Below are 19,543 nucleotides of genomic sequence, written 5' to 3' on the forward strand. Positions count from 1 at the left end.
TTAAGGAAAACTAACACTAAGCCGTTTTCTAAGCCGGCACGAAATAAAAGCATAAGCCAAGGCTGCCAACGGCTTCCTCAACTGTTCATTTGGAAGTCGTTGGCGTACATTATCAGTGGTATCGTAATATTAGTACGCTGCGCTCGCGCATCCGTACACAAACGCATGCGCGTATACAACACGCGCGGTTGACATTTTTGAAAAGTGTCGGTTTTCTGAGTTATATTTTTGTTTATTATTATTTTATTACGTATTTAGTGATAGTAATAGTAAAATAAAAATGTGGTGTGCTAAGTTTAGTTTGTGGACGATAACTTTCTTAATTTGTGAGTGTTAATTTTGATTATATTTAAGTACTTAACGAAAATGCATAAGAAATTAACATTAAAATATTTCTCTCATAGCGAGAGAAATATTAAGTAACTAGTAATTTTAAAACAATATCTGCCGTTATTAGTAAACATTTTCGGAAAATTTTACTTATTGTTTAATTTTCAGGTTCATTTCACTTCACGCATGCGGCATATTTGAGATGTTACAAAGGGTAAATATTACTTTTTAGTTTATTATTTTTGAAATACAGTAATTAACCAATATTGAAGTAAGATAAATAAGTAAGACATTGTTATTCAAGTTTTAAAATAAATTATATTTTTTTTCAGTTAAGAACAATATTTGAGTAAACGAAAATTTCCAACTTAGGGTAGCTACTGAAATGTTCGTAACTTAGAAAAAAAAACAGTATTTGTGCTCTATCCTAATGTTTCCAATCGTAGCACTCTCTTCGAAACCCAATTGAGAAATTAATATGAAAATAACTCTTAACTGTTTTAATCTTCCTGAATATTTGGCAAAAAATGTAACGTTTCATTTATTGATATCTATTTATTGATAACTTTAAAATTGCCTAATAGTTCAGTGAATGCAATTGTCCGTAGTATTCAAAAACTAAGGTCACTGCCTGGCCCTGCTTTACAGATTGAAAACATTGAAATATGAGTGTTTTCCATAAAAACTATTATGTTTTCAACTTAATTTTTACTAATTTGACGTGTTGAGTTTTAAATGAATTGTTTTGTATACAAGGCCTACTGATTATTTTAGCATATTGAACAATAACTGCCAAGTTGTTCAAGAAATTGTGTCGCGGGCTCTTTAACAAATGATACAAACAACGGACATAAAGTACAAGCAAACCCTAAACAGCTATGCGTGAATCGCACAAATATTTGCTTCGTGTAGGAATCGAACGTGAACCACTGCGCCAAATTATATTTGTGTTCGAGGCATTATTCCCAAATAATTGTAATTAAAAATAAAATATTATTTCTAACCAATTAGGTTTCACTGTTTGACATAGGCTTCCTTATATATTGAAGAGGGGTTGGGATATTAATTCATCACGTTGAACTTAAAAACAAATCGTTAAGAAATCAATTCGCATACTCTACAGAACTGCGCCAAATCTATATTTTAAATGTTGAAACGAACAATTAAGAAATATTAGCTCAAAGACTCCACCCTCCTGCAATAATCTCGCAAACATTATATAACCATAGATATTTAGTCGAGTCAAGGTTAAAAAAAGTAGAATAATAGGCCGTAACGTTATGTCATAGAGTATCATAGATGATTGAGCGTGGCCACTTTCTTTTGAACGTAACGGCTAAAACCTGTTTAGTATGTTGATTTAACTTGTCTATGTTTATGTATAAACATGAGTGCATTTTTGTGTGTCGATACAGGTTTAAATATAACGATGATATAGACTAATAATATGTTATTGAATCGCAATCTAGAATAAGTAATTATAGGTCCATTTGACACCTATGTTTTAAATATTTATTAAAATAAATATGACGCAATTAGTAAAATGTATATCAAACCCTTGCAAACACGGGTTTTGTAAATTACTAGTGACTCGCCTCATTTTCCAGCGGATAACATCGGGTCGACCTCAAAGAATTATACTTACACAAAAAAAATCTAAGGTATCACTTTCTATTGGTGAAAACGTATGAAAATCAGTTAATTTCGAATTTATTGCAAGCAGATAAAATATACATTTTTTAGACGCAGTAAAAAAGAGAAATTCATTTTTTAGGTCCAGCAACTTTAAGCTTTCTCTAAATATACTATAATACTACTATAATTGCTTTATCCACTACATAAGGCGATTAATAAGATATTACAGCTATAGTAAAATATTTTAATTTGAGCCTAACATGAAAAGCAACAAAATCGAGTAACATTTACACGATAAGCCACTTCAGAACAGTTCTTCATTAACATATTTCACCTGGTCTTAGTTTGACGTGGTTGAAATAAACGAAATACTTTACATATAAAATACACAATGACCCATATTCAGTGTTGTCCCACTTACTTATTGAAATAGCGGTCATTTCTTTTGTATTTTAATTAGGATGATACTGGGACAATGCGCTGTATTGCTTTAGTAAATAATTAGAAGTGCAACCATGTCCCTTGCTCCAGAAAATATTATTCGCTAGATATTGATTGACGCAATGCCTTACCACTCCCTCATACCGGGAGGAGACCCTTACCCAGCAGTAGGACATTGGGTTAAATTGATTGCACATAGATTGATTAGCTTAAAATTACATAAAACTATTGTGACGATCACAACTAGTTGCATTCACAAGCTGTTAAACTGTCAACGCAGTAAGCAACCCTTGTTGCAGCTAGTTTGGATATAGAGTCAACTCTTACATACAGAAAAAAAAATATTTATAAAAGAATGTCAACTGATAAACGATAAGGTCTAACACAATTGTGCCCCACAATTTATAAATTCAAATCGTTTTATTGATATTCTATTTAATGGCTTCATGGATAATAATAAAAATATGTAATAACACGCCTGTTATAACCAAAAATGTAGACAGAGGTGTAAGAAGTACAAATGACGCTACATAATATATTACTAGTCAACACACACACTACAGGTACATATTACATCCATCATTCAAGCCAAACTACATGCATTATGTATACCTAATTGTGTGTGACTTTGTACTCTATTGTCCGAAATAACTTTGACAAAAAAATGTGTTCAAAAACAGCACGTTGTCTAATAAGTATGCTAGTCACTCAAAATGAATGGCCGAAGTGACAGATGAATATATTGTTTTAATCTTTTAAAATATAACCTAAGTACTGGCCGTACCGTCCTGTTTCACTTATGTAATGGTGGTTACTGGTTAGTCTTATCTCGTAAATTGAAAGGAGATTTCAGATAGCCTAGGATTTTGATTCCCTCTATCTATCAGACCACTTTTACCCACTGTTAGGTATAGGCCTCCTCGCAAAAAATCTAGTGCGATCCACAAATAGTTGTTTCAGGTCGGGTTATACTATGTGTTTTATGTTGTTCATCGTTTATATGTTTTTAAAAGTCCCTGCGATAACAGAGTTACTACAGGAGTTGGGTTAAATCTATAGTATTCTTCATAAAATATGTACCTATGTAACACAAATACCTTTCCTAATTCAACTAATAGTTTATGATAAAAACCATCATATTCTCTTCACTTCAGTGCACGTAAAAATGTGTTTAAAAAATCAAAATTAACTGTTTGACATCAAGTTTCTATTCTATTCAGATTGATGGGTTTACAAAATATACACTATGTACTTATTCGAGTAATTAGCGCGATGCATTTAATTTGTATTGCATTTTGGTGGTAATTGGGACGATAAGGCTGTCTAGACTGACAGCATAATACGTGCGCTGAACAAATGATAAACCGTCAAATGTAGTACTGTAAAACGAGTAAAACATTAAAAACCGCTTTATACACTTATGGATAAGTGTTGGGTATCTTATCCGATAGATAAAGTAACAATAAATATCAATATGTTAATTTATAAGCCAACCGATATTGATTTAGAAGCTGTAACACCAGCCAGAGTACATATACTAAATGAAAAACTAAACCCAAATTAGCGACTGGTTAATAAAAACTTACACCATAACAATAAGTTTCAAGCCTTTGTTTTTGGTATCTCAACTTCTATGTAATAATAAATTATTGTCTCGCCTTCGACTTTTTACCATGCGAAAAAACCCGACAGCGTTTTATCCGACTTAGGTAAAAAATTTCCATTATCTACAATCATCATTCGTAGCGCGTTTCAGTTACACATATCGTCCCTGAAATGTACCTACATTTATTTATCATCTAATGTTTGAATTATATTATAGTTACAACGAACACCAAGAGTTTATTCAATTTTATCACTGGAAGATATCACTTTGACAAAATGTTAGTTAATTACAAAATGTTAAATGTGTATTTTTATTTTATATTATTAAATGTTTTATTCTAATCATAAGCGTATTGAAACGACCTTAAAATTGTTTTTTTTCATGGGAAAACAATGCAAATGTATGCATCCTTCGTACATAGTATTTTTTCTTTTTCAGTGATCATTGAGCCTTGTAAATAAGTACCTGCATAATAAATACTTGTTGTAATGCATTATGCAAATACTTGTAATTTTTTTATCATAAATAAGTAGGAATTGAACATTGAAATCCATACTTGCTAACATTGACAATCGGTTATAAGATGTTTAGTTCATAGAATGCATATTGCGACTAGAACTATTAAACAGAGTAACCTGTATGGCACAAATGAATTAAAACGTATAAACGCAGCAGCAAATTTTTGCAAAATAATAACACACGTTAAAATAAAATTTAAAAAGGGGGTTGATACTGGCCTTTTTCGGACATGCAACGCATTTTTTTGGTGAATCCTGCTCTCCCGATATACTCTACTAGGTACCTTTTTTATCAGCCGATTCGAGTATCCTTTTGTAAGTCATTATATTAACAAACTTTTACAAAGAGAATCTGACCATCTCATTCGTCTTTAATATCCGGCAAATAATTAATAGAATCACAACACTCATATATAGTTAAATATGATTGCTACAAAAAGATTTGACCTTAACAGGTCTATTGAACTTGCACTTGAAATGTTTTTACTTATTCAATGCTACGGACTCTTGACTTATTTCAAATGGTGCAATAGTCACTTACCCAATAATTTCATTTGCTTCGACTTGAGTGAGCTTCTTTACTTACATTATTTATTAACAATGATATATTGAAAAGAAGCATGGTTTATCTATCTTTCACGCTATTAACTTTTTTTTTTATTTGACTACTTTAAATCATATTTCCGGACAAAACAATCTAGAAATATACATAAGGACAAAAACTCTTTAATAAAATCGTTTCAGCCATAAATAGTAATGTTCCTGAAAGAGCTCTTTAGCCTCAAAATTAATTACTTCTGAAATATTACGATCATTCAATAAGTTATTAAATTTTATAGTCATGCAATTAATACATAATACACCTAAGTAGTTATCAATAACAAAACTGCGATCAATGACTACATTAACAGTTAGTTAATGGTCTGCATCGTTCTTGACATTCACAAATGCATCAATTGAGTTGAGTATAAGGTCATGTCGACGCCAAACTTAGTATAAAGTGCATTATCATTGTGAATAATATAATTTGTTTATTTTTTCTGTTGTTGCCATCAATTTTGTTACCCGTGGCGCACTGCCTGGGCAAGGATCTCCTCCCAAACAAGGTAGGGGTTACACCTGAATTCAAAGAGCCATCCGCGGTCACCATAAGGTGGCCAGGACGCGTTTCCTCAAAACGGATACTCCGCGTCCCAGCCGGGAGGTAGGGGTTAGACCTTAAACAATGCTGAACAAGTGTGGGTTTGAGACTAATCGTTATAATCTATCTCATAAGTTATTCGTCGCTTATCCAGGCACCGTGAAATTGAGTTATGGATTATTATCGAACAAGTTATAATAGCTAACGCATCAAAAACTAGCAGCGAATAGACGCATGACATAAAAAGTAGGTAATACATAACCAAACAACGAAATCGGTCGAACATCTAGTTTACGTAAGAGCTATTTGATTTATACCATAACCTACCTCAACAGACGGCAATACGACGCACGACATTGAGCAATGACTGCCTATCTTAAAAAGATCATGTTATAAAAATATGTAAATAGGGACATTAGCTATAAATAAAAATAAAACAAATTTTTACTTAATGAACGATGTACCTATATACCAGCCACACCGGAAAGTGATTGATGTGTTTGCTGCTTAACATTTTAAATGCACTGTAGCTCGATTCTCTACTACGATCGACTACCGACAACCGGCCTGTCTCGAGAAATTTTGTATGAAAATCTGATCAGCGCCTCTAACGGGCGTTGTAGGAACTATTTTAGCAGTACAGTCATACTGTCATAAAATGTCAAACTATCGATATTTGACAGTACCGACAGAATTTGAGAATATCCCAAAAAATATTTGAAAATCTTGAGTCCTATCAATCGGATTTTCTGTTTGCCTTGGAGAGACTAGCTGGGAACTACTTACCTATCTTATCAACTGGTGTTCTGATTAAGAGTAGACCTTTAAGGCCTTGTGAAACTAAAATACGTTATATATATATCAGTATTTTTACGGCCTTTTTTTCAACGTCTGATAACTTTATTCATGAAGTCATTAAAAAGTAACAATGTATGTGTAAGTAAAGAAATTAAGTTTCAGTTCGTTAATAGAAAGAACTATCACTTTATAATAGTTTTCTTTGTTAAGGAACTAAAATTCTATCTATGATCCAATTAATAGTCAGTTTTAATGAAGTACTTATCAGTATTACAGCGTATAAACTGTCTAAGCACTAACAGGTCGCAATCAACTTACAGGTTTGCCAATATTAATTGTCGCCGGAACTGACTCATTGGAACACTGTTGTAATTGGCTGCTTTGTACCAATTGTGCTTACTACCTATAACAGGTCATTGCAACAGTAAGGATATAGGTACATCGTTGAGAAATTCACGTTTGCAAAAATGATGGAATGTGCTAGAATTTTCATATCTATGATTTGAGTTATGAAATGGAATAGTTGCTGTAATTATTTTTAATATCAGATCGAGGTGAATAAACTAAGAGAGAGAAGAAAATGTTTTACTTTTTCAGGCCTCAACATTCGACTCATATTGACAAACTTAATTTACACGCATGCTTAGCAGTAAAAAAATTGCTACTTTTTTTTGTAATAAGCGGAATCTTAAAATTTTAGTATAAGCATGGCCTTTGTAAAACTAAATTAACAAAAGATATTGTTATGAAAATAATTACTGGAAATATGCCAGATATACTCTATGCTCAATAAAAGGTTGTTCTAAATCTAAAAGTGCTTAATGACGACAAGATCATATGCCTAAAGGCTTTCATTGACAATACCCAATGTTCATCACGCAATCACATCAAAGATCTACATGGTTATCAGCTTCAACCTCGTGAGATCTTTACGTGACATCTGATCACACTGAGAATGAATATCAAAACTAGATTAAACCTTCAAATAATTTCCTTTTAGTATGTCGACCTCTTGTTCGTGGTCAGTACAGTCTCCGTGTTGAGAATGCGTTTAAGAGTTCTCTGTGAACTGAGCGTACTTGAGATAACAATATCACGTAAACCGGGGCAAGCTTCGAATAGAATTTAATTTAGTTCGTTTACTTCCTTAGTAGAGATAATTATTAAGTTCACTGTGTAGAGTGTGCTAACTGCTATTATTAATTAGGTAGGTATATTATAGTCGAAATATACAATACTAATAGTTTATTTTCTGTTAGTCTATCCATCCACATCCGATCCATCACGTATTTCTAGAGACATGGAATTTTGCTGAATGCGTTAAAAATAGTCAAAGCTTATAAAAAACAGACAAAAACTAATCAAAATATAAACGCCTTGAGCTACTATAAACAAGGCTGGACATTACATCAACACTTAAATATCATAACAAAAGGCTAAAACAACAATACATATACATAACAATTCATTAAACCTAACTACTTGTACGGCTACTGAGTGAATTTCGACACGACAATTAACCTGACGTCTGCACGCGATCAAATGTCTATAAACATAACTGCTGCTTATAAAGTGCAATAATAATTAACTTCATATTCACGGCCAAGGATAGATGAATATTATTTTGACAACTTAATGATACGCGAAGCCGAAATTGGTTGTACTCTTTTGTCTTACGAAAGGTCATCGTTCTCTTGTCTTAAAAGAGAATTTTGAAATCTGGTTTAAACAGCAACCAAAACCATTCCAAGGGTAATTTTCGTCAACGATCCATGCACTTCAAAATACTATACATGTGCTTTTAAATTGTATCCTCCACCACCGGTTACATTTGACATGCCTACATTTAACAAAAAAACGGTTTTTTACGTGGCATTCGTACTTAAGGAAATAAATTCATAGCAACTTTTCTATCTATAAAAGCATTGTAGAAAATTCATGAAAGTTCTAACACACAATTTTCTTTTCAGAGCACTAGACACGTACTCAGTGACACCCTTGCACCAGCCTAAAGGCATATTCTCATGCATCAACAAGGACCTCCCAACAGTGGTATATACGTTCGGATACCGGGGCAGATGCGCCGGCCCTGCGACCACATCCGTACTGACTGCATACATCAATAAGAAAAAGAGGAATGTCATTCTTTTAGATTGGGAAGAAGAAGCCAAAAGCGGATCCTTTGGTATACCTTTGGGATATGCTTTAAGTGCTGTTCCTAATGCCAGAAGGGTAAGTCAATTGTTTTTAAAAAAGGAGAAAGTTTTCAATTTGTCTTTATTTTCTTAGGTTTGTTACTTCATAACTTTTTATTAGAATGATAGATTTTAAATAATAAGTAGAGTTCATTGGTATTTTTTAAATTTGATTACGATTTGAGTTTTTGAGATATGCTTGAAAATACGCCATTTTGTACACATGTTTAATGGTCGTATTTGATTACGGTGGTACTAAAGTGCTTAGTCAATTCAGGTTTTTATTGTAAGAGTTGTTCTACCTAAATCAGGCCAAACGAATTAAACTGTAGTAGCAAATTGCAATAGGAAGTAATAAAATAGTGTCGCAAGTTGGGTGCGTAAATTACCTATTTCTTATCAAATTGCGTTTAAGTCATAAAATATAAACTTTTAAGGACGTAATTGATGCCTACTAAGCTAATAAAATAGATAATTGCTATAACCTAGAATTTACCGATAAGACCGAACAATTAAAGAAGAAAATGTTTTACTTTTTCAGACATTAAAAAGTTTTTGAGTAAATATTGAACGTTTGTAAAATTTACCAAACTTGAAACTTTTAACTGCAAAAATTTTACGTTAGATGTTTATCTACTATATATTACCTACCTATCCACGAATTAACGCGAACATGCATTTTACATTACCGTGGTTGCAAAGGCACCTAAAATTAGATAGCAATCATTGATACTATACATAGGTATATGCGACAAAGATCAATAAGTAGGTAGATACCTACCTGTGACGTGAATTATCATTGTCGAAATTGTTCAAACAATGACAGGAATGTTTGGCAAGTGTTCAAGTTGAATGGACTATCACAAGCCTTTGTTTACTTTGTTTATATGCACAAGTGTGCACAACAATTAAATTCTTTATAAAACCTGGGTAACGCAATACACCTAATTAATTATCTGCCTAAAACCACTTATCAACACATTTTTTTGGAAAGAACTTACTGTTAATTTCTGAATTCCGCCATTTTCCGCATTTCTTTTTTTATCTTTTTGCCAGTGTACAGTTACAGTGTAGGTCTTTTTTATACTCGTTAATAGGTTTAATCTTAGTTGTATACTTATTTCATGATATATCATGAGAAAAGATAGAACTTGAGAGTAGAAAAGTTAAAAATAGCTAATTAGACCCTGTGGCAAGCGAAATCCAAATGAACAAGTGAAGTAAAGTACTCCATTTAACACACAATAATAAGCCTCATTGAAAACACCTCCTTCCATTTTCACAGGTCGGCAAAGAGCTTGGAGAAGCGTTGATGGATCTATCTGCGGCGGGAGTAAACATGACTGACATACATCTGGTGGGACACTCTCTGGGTGCTCACATCATGGGTATCGCCGGCAAACGGGTTAGAGATCATGGACGTGTTGTAGCCAGGTAAGGAACCAGTGAAGAATCTGAGGATGTCATTTATTGGAGTGTCCTTGACAACTTATCAGGGCATTTTACCAGCATGTCGCTAGACTAAAGTTTAGGTGAATGAGGTCACAAAATTTTCCAGTTCACAGTTTTGACTACGAGCAAAATCAATGGCAACAGAGTCCTGAAATGCAGAGTTACATGCAACTCCATCTACTGACAACATTTGAGAAGATAGTCGTGTATTGACATAAAGATTTAAAGTAACTGCTACAAATGTTTATCGTTGATACGAGTTCACACTCACTTTAATGTGATAGTTAGTATTCATTTCGTGCGTCAACCTTCATAAGATCAATAAGGACTTCGAACAAATAGAATAATCAAATAGATAACCATGTTTTCCTCTTAGGCCTATGCACGCATACTCTATATACTTAATAGCAAAACTATAACGACGATAAGGCTATATAGCTTGTGAATTTGACGACGGCGCCGGTTAATACGATTTTTGGCATAATATCGCACTAAAAATAAGCTATTTTTGCACCTATCACCCCCGGTTTCTGAGTACATTTAACGGTAGTTTATCTATTCAGTAACGTTTTTATATGCGTTTAAACACTATTGAATAATAAACTACCGCTAAAGGTACCTCAGAAACTGGGGGTCAGTCCCCCCGTTAGAGATGCGTTAAACTGTTTCACCTTTCGCACAGTATCTACTTATTTCATACGTTAAAGACCAATAACCAAGCACCCAATTTCATCCTTAAATCAAATGCCTTCTCATTTCACAGAATAACAGGTTTAGATCCAGCTCGAGCTCTGTTCGAAGGTGTCTTAGCCCTGCAGAGTGGGTTAGATCGCACTTGCGCAAGGTTCGTTGACATTATCCACACGGACCCAGGCGGCTACGGCATGAGCACTGCTGCTGGCACCGTGGATATATGGCCAAACTTCGCCAGGAATGGAGGCACGCAGCCCGGCTGTCCGATTGGAGACTTTGATATGTTTACTCAAGAAGGTATGGGAAAACTTTGATGTTATAATACGATTCTTCGCATGAGGAGAGGAGGTTTATAAAAATATGTAGTACTTATGTAGATATAAGAGTCTCGAATTAAGTTCCGACGATCGCTGAACCATGTTGATGTTCTTGACAGAGAATACAATTATGTTAGTATATAATTCGTCAAAATCTGTCCTAAGTAGGTTTTATCCACAGATGTGATATGGCTATTCATTACGGAAGGAAAAGCCCTTATTTTGATTCTGTCTAAGATAACGGATGTTAGATTAGACAAACACAATTTACTGTGTTTACATTTCTGTAGATAATTAAAAAGTTACATACTACTACTATACATAGACAACACGACCACGCCGGCTTATTATAATCTCACGGAAAATAGAAAATCATCACATAACAAAGGTAACCAAATAACTAAAATGCGGAAACTTCAAATGCGTACGGAAGTGCTTTAGATAAGTACTTTAATGAGTACTCAGGGCACTATTTATTTACATTACAATGTAGGCCTTAACCTTAAGATTTTTTATCTATTGTGCAGGTAGAAGACTACCGTGATAATCTGCTATGAAATTAACCATGACACAATTTATGCCTTGATTAATATTTTTGTGTAAAACTAAAATCTTAATTTCATTACTGGCTATCTACCTATTTTTATTTTGATTCAATATTATTCATTTTTAGTTATTAATCTACTTTAAGACTAGGTTGACCATGCGATTGAGCATTGGATGTGCCCTTCACTCAAGTTTACTTTAATATACCTTGGTACATATACCTTACCTACCTAGTCCTAGGACGGGATTTATTAAACTTGGTTTGTTAGGCCCTTTTAATTTTAGCCGTCACTATAATTGTAAGTCTATATTTCCAAGCGATCAATTACTGAAAATCAGAAGGTAACACAACTAATGACAACTATCCAATTAAGCTAGTTTGCACACTTTCACCAATACAAATATTAGGTGACCACTAGAAATTTCTAAAATAATGAAAATCTAACCTAAGCACTACACTCAATTCGGATTCATCAATGACTGTCCTTAACCTTCTTCACGGACTGTCCATTTTTGTGCTGTAGCCTTCACGCAAATAAAATGCTAAGTTAGCAGCGACCAATTTGTCGCAGTTTTGTAACACTTCCGCGTGTCGTACACCTAATTACCGTAATAATACATTGAAAACAAAACGTTTGACAACAAATGTTGGACATGAAAATATTAACACGTATTCATTTGACATTGAAATGTTTTTGTTGATGAATTTGAATAAATATGTAGGGTATTAGACGTTTTTCGTTAATCCCTTTCATTGCATGAATGGTCTCGTATAATAAGCGCGTAATAGACTAATGTCTATTGATATATACTGGAAACTTTACCTAAAGTCAAGCTATAAACAGCATTCCCACAGAAATGGGAAAATCCTTTTAGCATTTTATTACAAATTCGGGAATCGAACCATAGACCTCGTGATCTACAGTCGCCTTGAACTTCTTAACATTAAAGCTGCAGTTGCAGACAATTTGTAATAGTCAAACTTGTCTATAATTCAATTATTTTCCAGATTTGTGCAACCACGATCGCTCATGGCACTACTTTGTGGAGTCCCTGGGAGCTCCAACGGCATTTCCCTGCGCTTCAGCTGATAGCTACGATGACTGGATCCTGAGCGAACGGAAGGACGTACCCTCGATTTATTTGGGTGATCTCACTAGCAACAGGTACAATAGAAAAATGTCTTACTAAGAAATATTTATTAGGTCCACTTCAACAAAAAATCTACTAGTAATGACTACGACAATCGAATTTGAAGGAATCTTAGACTAAATTAACGTCATTTTCTAGTCAGAAATAGTCTTAATCGTAGGGTTCCCAATGGAAGAATTGCCGCCCTATAGAGAGCGCTGACGCTTTCGTGGGGGGCCATTGTGGATCCAGAAACAAACGATAAATAACAAAAAATATAAAATTGGTATAAATATTCAATATGTCTTCCGAGTGAAGTAGCAGTTATTAGATCATAAAAAGTTGAACATAATGGTGTAAATTATCAGATCAAAACAAGGTTTCGCGCAACACCGAATCATCTCGTTCAATCCGTAAAATCGAGAACGATCTACAGACAGTTTAAATTAAACAGCACCCGACGAAACATCTTTTTTATCGAACTATAGCATCGTTCTAAAAATAACAAAATTATAGTTGGGTAAAATCCATGTTTAATTATAGAACAAGAAATCTTCCACGATTTAATCAAAGATAGATTATATAAAAAATGCGCGCTCATGATTAAAGAAAAACCATATCTAATGATGTTATGAACTGTGCGGTTTTCGGTAATTGAGTGTTGGTATAATGTATAAAGTTTTTTTTGTTATTTCTTTTAGTATATTGACCTCAACATATTGTATACTGGTCAATATGATGTAAGCTATTCAAAGGCTATCTTTTTTACGGTTATCGAAAAGATAAAGGATTTGCCATGCGGTAAAGTTGGAAACATGTAGGTAGCAATTATGATAGCGAATTCCGCGAATTTAGATAAAGTTTACCTATCCCGCGTTTTTTCTCAAAGGAGGATGTATTCAGGGTCTTTTATAACCAAAATGAAACACAATTGAGGTGGCTTTACAAACATATAGGTCTTGGGTATTAGAAACATACAGACACACATCGTAAGCGTGAGCCAAACTCGTCATAAAAGCTTACACTATATGTATATAGCTGCTTTCTTCGGCACAGTAACTTAGATATTTGTAAACAATTGTGATGTAACCGTGCATGCTGCAGTACTATGAACACAAGGCCCTTGCCCAGCAGTGGGTCAATAATGGCTTGAAAACTTATTTTTAATTTTTGTAACAATTTCTTCGCAGAGCTAAAGGCAACTATTTCTTGAACACAAGAGCGGAGTCCCCCCACGGCATGGGCGTGGAGGGCATGAAGCCAGACGACAACCAAACGAGAAAACGACGAAACCCAACGCTTACTAAGATTCTAAGATATTTTAGATAACCAGCAAGACTAATAGATTAAGGAAATTAAGTTGTAAAGATGGCTAAATCTCACTACGTTTTTATAAAATTTTCTGTCTATGGGCAATGGACCTGAGCTGTCTTACCTTAGAAAGGATGGCGGTATATACGGGTCCAATGCCACAGAAAATTCCTGGGGATCCGCAATTTTTACCCAAAAAAAAGAAAACGAGACCTAATTACTGAGACCCCGCTATCTGTGAAATTTTCATAGACAATAATGTATTTTTGTTGCCGTTGTAACAACAAATACAAAGAAAACAGAATATAATAAGTACCGACTTAAGAAAGGCTTCCATGCCTACTTCCACAATCTTATTAACGACAACATCGAAATGTAGTGAGAATTAAGTTAGTAAATAGATATACGTTATAAGTTTACATTAAGTTAGTAAGACGCTGTATATCCAAAGAATAATAAAGAATCAAGTAAAATTTTGTGTTTTAATTTATTGAGATTTGAACTTAGCATCAAACTTCCCTACTTAGCTGCTACGCTGCTACTGTGATCAATCGCGTACGACAGTCGAATGCACAGTCAACTGGCACACACGACTGTGTCTCTATGCAGTGCTCAGTATACATATATAAAGTACTCCGTGGTCTGTCCCATAGAAAATCGTGTATGTAAATGACACCAGCGCCGAAGGTACACCTTACAATATTTGATTAACTAAAAGAAACATAAATATACTGAATTGCTTTAATTATATTATAGGAAAGAAGGAATTAATTGGATAGGTCAGGTACTTATATTGAAAGTCAAACGATAAATAACAATCATTATATTGTTATATTACGCACTTTTACATTCACATGTAATTTTAACATACAACTATAATACAGGCAGTACTTAGGGATATCACAACCATAGCTAAAACGTTACGGTTATAACTAGATATACGGTAAAAATTACTTTGTATAATACCTATTTGTTATTGGTCTATAAAACAAAAAATGTTCTAGCAACTATTACAATACGATGTATATTCGGAAGTCGATTTCAACAGTTCTTTACAATAATGACATCTAGCGGCCTAAAGCTGAACTAACAACTAAATGACAGGTTCTGAATCGCGTTTCACTAGAATACAATGGAAGTTTTCGTTACAGGAGGTATAAATGACGTTCAATTATGGCCGCCGGTCCCAATAATTGACAATACTTCAGTTAAAGAAATACTTGTATATATGGAAATAACAATGAATGTTTCATAATATTGGGCCGACAATTATTAGTATAATTATATGTAAAAAGCTCACTTTTTGACTATTCACTTTCACTAGTGTGTGTGTTATACATACAATACTCCAGAATAGCAATTATTTGCATTGACAATGGCAACGAATTACTTAAACTGACTAAAACTAGTCAGCTTGCGACCGAGGCCAGAGCAATATGTGCAAAACATCACAAAATTCCTGATCAATATGCTTGATAACCATAAAACGCTGGATTTACCAGAAAACGGCTATAAACTTCAATGGAAACCCCAAATTTTGGAAGCACCTGTCGTAAATTACAATTACACAATCGAGTAAAAGTCGTGCCTCGATCAAGCTAAACCGTGTTTGAGTGTGGAGCATAATATTATGAATAATCACCCCTGCAGTTTCAACTGATACTTGCCAGAAGCACTGTCGACTTCGCCCCAAAGCTAGGCGTCTACAGCGTCGTGAGGATTTGTCGATTTGTCCACTAGAACAGCATTTCGGTACCATAGAGTTTTTCGATTATCCAGATTCTTACGGTCTATACGCTCCAATTCCAACGCAGCGGACGAGCGGGTTTTACACTTTAAAACAATTAACTAACCTGTGGGTTTGTCAACTGAAAACTTACACTCATTAGTTACACTGCCAAACTTTGGTGCGATTCTCTATTATCGAGTATTGACAACCGCTTAGCTCTCGAGAAATTTTGTACGAAAATCTTATCAGCGTCTCTAGCGGGCGCAGCAGGAACCGCCTGTAGAGAATCACGCTTTTTGTAATCCAAGTTACACTTTCAACACTCAACTGATAACTTACACTCGACAAATGACACTTGCATTGTCAAACCTTGCACTATCACTTATGTCTTTAACTCTTTACAATTTGAGCGTGCGAGCTCACAAGTACCTGTGCTAAGTGGGCGAAGTGCTGTAGAATCGCTTCATAGTGACGTCAATGTCCACGATAGCAGTGCGGACGTCGTGTGTCGCCGCGCTGATTGATTCGAACGTTGTTGCTAGACGGTCTATTGCCCGCGCCTGGAAGAACAAACATTTGTAATCAATAGTTTTTTAAAAGGTGAACGATTTTTTAAGACATTACAGGAGCGTATTTATATGACTGGGTATTAAAGTTTGTAGTTTAGAAAAACGTGAGGCAGTAATAAACCTACATAACTCAGCACACCACAGTCGGCGATAACGAACTGATTTTGAAATACAAGAAAATAAAGTTTACCTTTTAATATAATGAAGGTCCCTGTAGCGTATTTGAAAAAAAACTTGACTGGTGACTGTGACTAGCGGCCCTAGCGGGTGGCTAAACCAGAGAGTTGGATAAAATAAGAAGTTGACTCTTGGAAACACCACAGATCACAGAGGTGAGTAGTAGAAGTATAAAGGTATTGAACTGACTTGTAACTGTGAGGCGTCTGCTAATCGTTCCATGGCTTGAGCGTTAATATGTGACGCGTGCGCTAACTGAGACAACGCCGATGACTGGTCACTCATCACTTTCAACTGCAACAATACATAGATTCTGTAGTTGTTTCGGGAATAAGACAAATAAGTTTGTTAATTAAGAGTTGACTTTTAAGCTTCTTTTGTACGTAACAAGTAAAGGTGGTCGCCGCGTCATAACCCTTACCTCAGGTGTAGCAGATTGAATGCTCAGGCTTGCTACACACATATTCGGTTCAGCAAGTCCGGTTCTGCCGCCCGGCTAGGCCCATTATTGCCGAACCGAATATGTGTGTAGCAACATGTGTCAATTTTTTATTATCAAATAGTATTTTCAGGTCTGTTTGTACTTTGTGTCTGTTGCTGTATGTTTTGTTTTTAACAAAAGTTTGTATGTCCATAATACAAGTCGTTTATATTACGTAAGTTATTTGTAATAAGATTAAACTTATATTTCCACTTACAATTTTCTCCATAATAGCACTCTGTCGTTCTTCTAAGTCCACTGAAGGTTCATCAAACCCTTGCATGGAGTCTTCATCATGGTTCTGGTCTGTCTGTGTATCATCTGCAGTTTGGTCCATATTACCTTCTGGTTCATATTGCTCTTCCTCATTATAGAAGCTCTCATTCACAAATGTAGTCTCTTGTTTTACTTTGCCACTTTTGGACTCTAGAAAAGGAAAATTTTAAGTAATATGGATCTTATTTATTAATATGTCACATATCTAAGTTAATATGGTTGAAAAGTGTAAGTAATGTTTAATATTTAATATAACTTTTGCTCAATATTTAAATATTATTAATAGAAATATGTTACAAAAACTGATAAAAGGAACAATAGAATATGATTATCTTGACAATTAAATAATAAGTTATTCAATCAGCCTTGCTACATACATACTAAAGTATGAGGTGGGTAGCCCTTACAGTTGCACTTAAAAAGTTAATTAGAGCTTTTTACCACAAAAAAAATTTAGGTAATAAAACTCACTTGTGTCATCAGCTAGGAATAGGTCCCAAATCTTCTTTTCAATGTTGGAACACAGACCATTAGGGTCACCCCCACCGGCCTGAACTTTAGCCCTCACTGTTGATTTCTTGTCAGCCCAATACTGAAAAAAATGGGCAAAATAATATTATGAAATTGTAAAATAACACACTACAGTAACTGCCAGTTTCAAAACATACCTTCAGATAGGAATGACCTATCTATAAATGTGATGATAAATGGAATAATGAAATAGGTACAACATTTTTTAAGGATATTGAATTGTTTATATTAAAACTGCTTAGATTATCTTTAAAGGAAAACTTATATATAAATAATGTTAATAATTTATTTTAACTTACTTTTATCCAAGACTTCATAGGTCTATTGGGTCCTGGAGTATCATTGATAATCCTGGATAGTTTGTACCAAAGTCTCTTGCTCTTTTCTCTGCCTTCCAACCCTCTCAATTGCCCTAGTCCTAGAGCTCTATGTTTTTCCATAAAGGATACTATGGCTGACACCTGCTCCATACTGGGACGGGACTGGAAAAAAAATGTTGTATAAAAAAAATTGAGATATTGGTTATGTCTAACTCCTTTAATTCATTTTTGTTGTAGGTACTTAAGTTTTGTATTAAACGTTATTAATAAAAATAGAAATAGCAACTTTTTTGACTTATTTTATCTTTAAATTACTTATATTTATAATAATAACTTTTCTGATGTAAAAAAATGTGTTAAATAACAGAGAGTTTTAATCACTAAACAAAAATAACTATTAACAATAATAAACTGCTTGTAAACAATAAGCATGTAACTTCACTATCCCTTACAAACCCAATAGAAATATAAAAAAAACTATAATTAAAATGTTTATTTCAGTGAAGTGAAAAAGTCATGAGTAGAGATGAAAAAAAGAAGTAAAACTCCAATCCCGATGGAAATCTTTCGAGTTACCGTGTTTGGAGATAATGTAGGAGAGAACATTAGCAGTCAAAGCCACTTACCGCTATGATACGATCTGTCATGACGGTAATCGTGTCTTTTTATATAAGTAAACACCATTAATTCGTTTATATTTACAACAAAAATGGAAGATCTAATGAGCGATTTTCATTTCGAATATAATTCGTATTCAGTAAGGGTAATATCTTCATTAAAACACGTCGATAGCAAATAACACGACAACCGATGGTTGGGGCGTCGATGTGAAAATAGACAATAAAATAGAGTAGAGAATAGAGTTGTCAACATAACATAACATTCAAAATAAACATAAATAGTTCGCAATGTTCGCATGGCTCGCATGATTTTTTTAGTTACCTACTTGGTTACAATGAAAATCATAAAATATAATTATTATGAAAAACCTAAGTCGAGAAATAAATGTACATCAACTATAAGAGGTCTTGCTATGCTTGAGGCCGGCTATGATAAGTAATAAATTCCAGCATTATATTAAGTTTAATTGCATCCCATTAGGTGCCCGTCATAAGTAATTTTATAGATTTCAAACCGTACTGGTTATTGCACATTCGTACAGGAAACTGCCTCAAAGTAATGCTAATAATTATACCCACCACAGTACAGTTACATAGACACTATTTAAAAATACTGTATGACGTAATTGTTTTTAGTTTACTTTTACATTGAGTAATTTACATAAATATTTACGGAATTGGTTTCAAATCTAGTCAAATATAAAAAAGTTCGACTAAAACTTATAA

General features: G+C 34.0%; 2 protein-coding genes across 2 annotated transcripts; one reads left to right on the plus strand and one right to left on the minus strand.

The window, feature by feature from the left end:
* The first annotated feature begins 94 nt into the window (after positions 1-94).
* LOC142975582 (lipase member I-like) lies at positions 95-14,587 on the plus strand. Its single transcript, XM_076118519.1, has 7 exons — positions 95-326; positions 499-544; positions 8,440-8,701; positions 9,950-10,098; positions 10,880-11,106; positions 12,682-12,838; positions 13,994-14,587. The coding sequence occupies exons 1-7, from the start codon at positions 281-283 to the stop codon at positions 14,130-14,132; spliced, it is 1,026 nt and encodes a 341-aa protein (XP_075974634.1). The 5' UTR covers positions 95-280; the 3' UTR covers positions 14,133-14,587.
* A 334-nt stretch (positions 14,588-14,921) lies between these two features.
* On the minus strand, positions 14,922-19,026 carry LOC142975703 (uncharacterized). Its single transcript, XM_076118702.1, has 6 exons — positions 18,824-19,026; positions 18,177-18,359; positions 17,818-17,938; positions 17,288-17,496; positions 16,779-16,883; positions 14,922-16,403 (listed from the first exon to the last, which is right to left on the minus strand). Exons 1-6 carry the CDS (start codon positions 18,842-18,844, stop codon positions 16,278-16,280), a joined length of 765 nt encoding a protein of 254 aa, XP_075974817.1. The 5' UTR covers positions 18,845-19,026; the 3' UTR covers positions 14,922-16,277.
* Positions 19,027-19,543: the final 517 nt, after the last annotated feature.

The sequence above is a fragment of the Anticarsia gemmatalis genome, chromosome 9 (assembly GCF_050436995.1).
Source record: "Anticarsia gemmatalis isolate Benzon Research Colony breed Stoneville strain chromosome 9, ilAntGemm2 primary, whole genome shotgun sequence".
NCBI lineage: Eukaryota > Metazoa > Arthropoda > Insecta > Lepidoptera > Erebidae > Anticarsia > Anticarsia gemmatalis.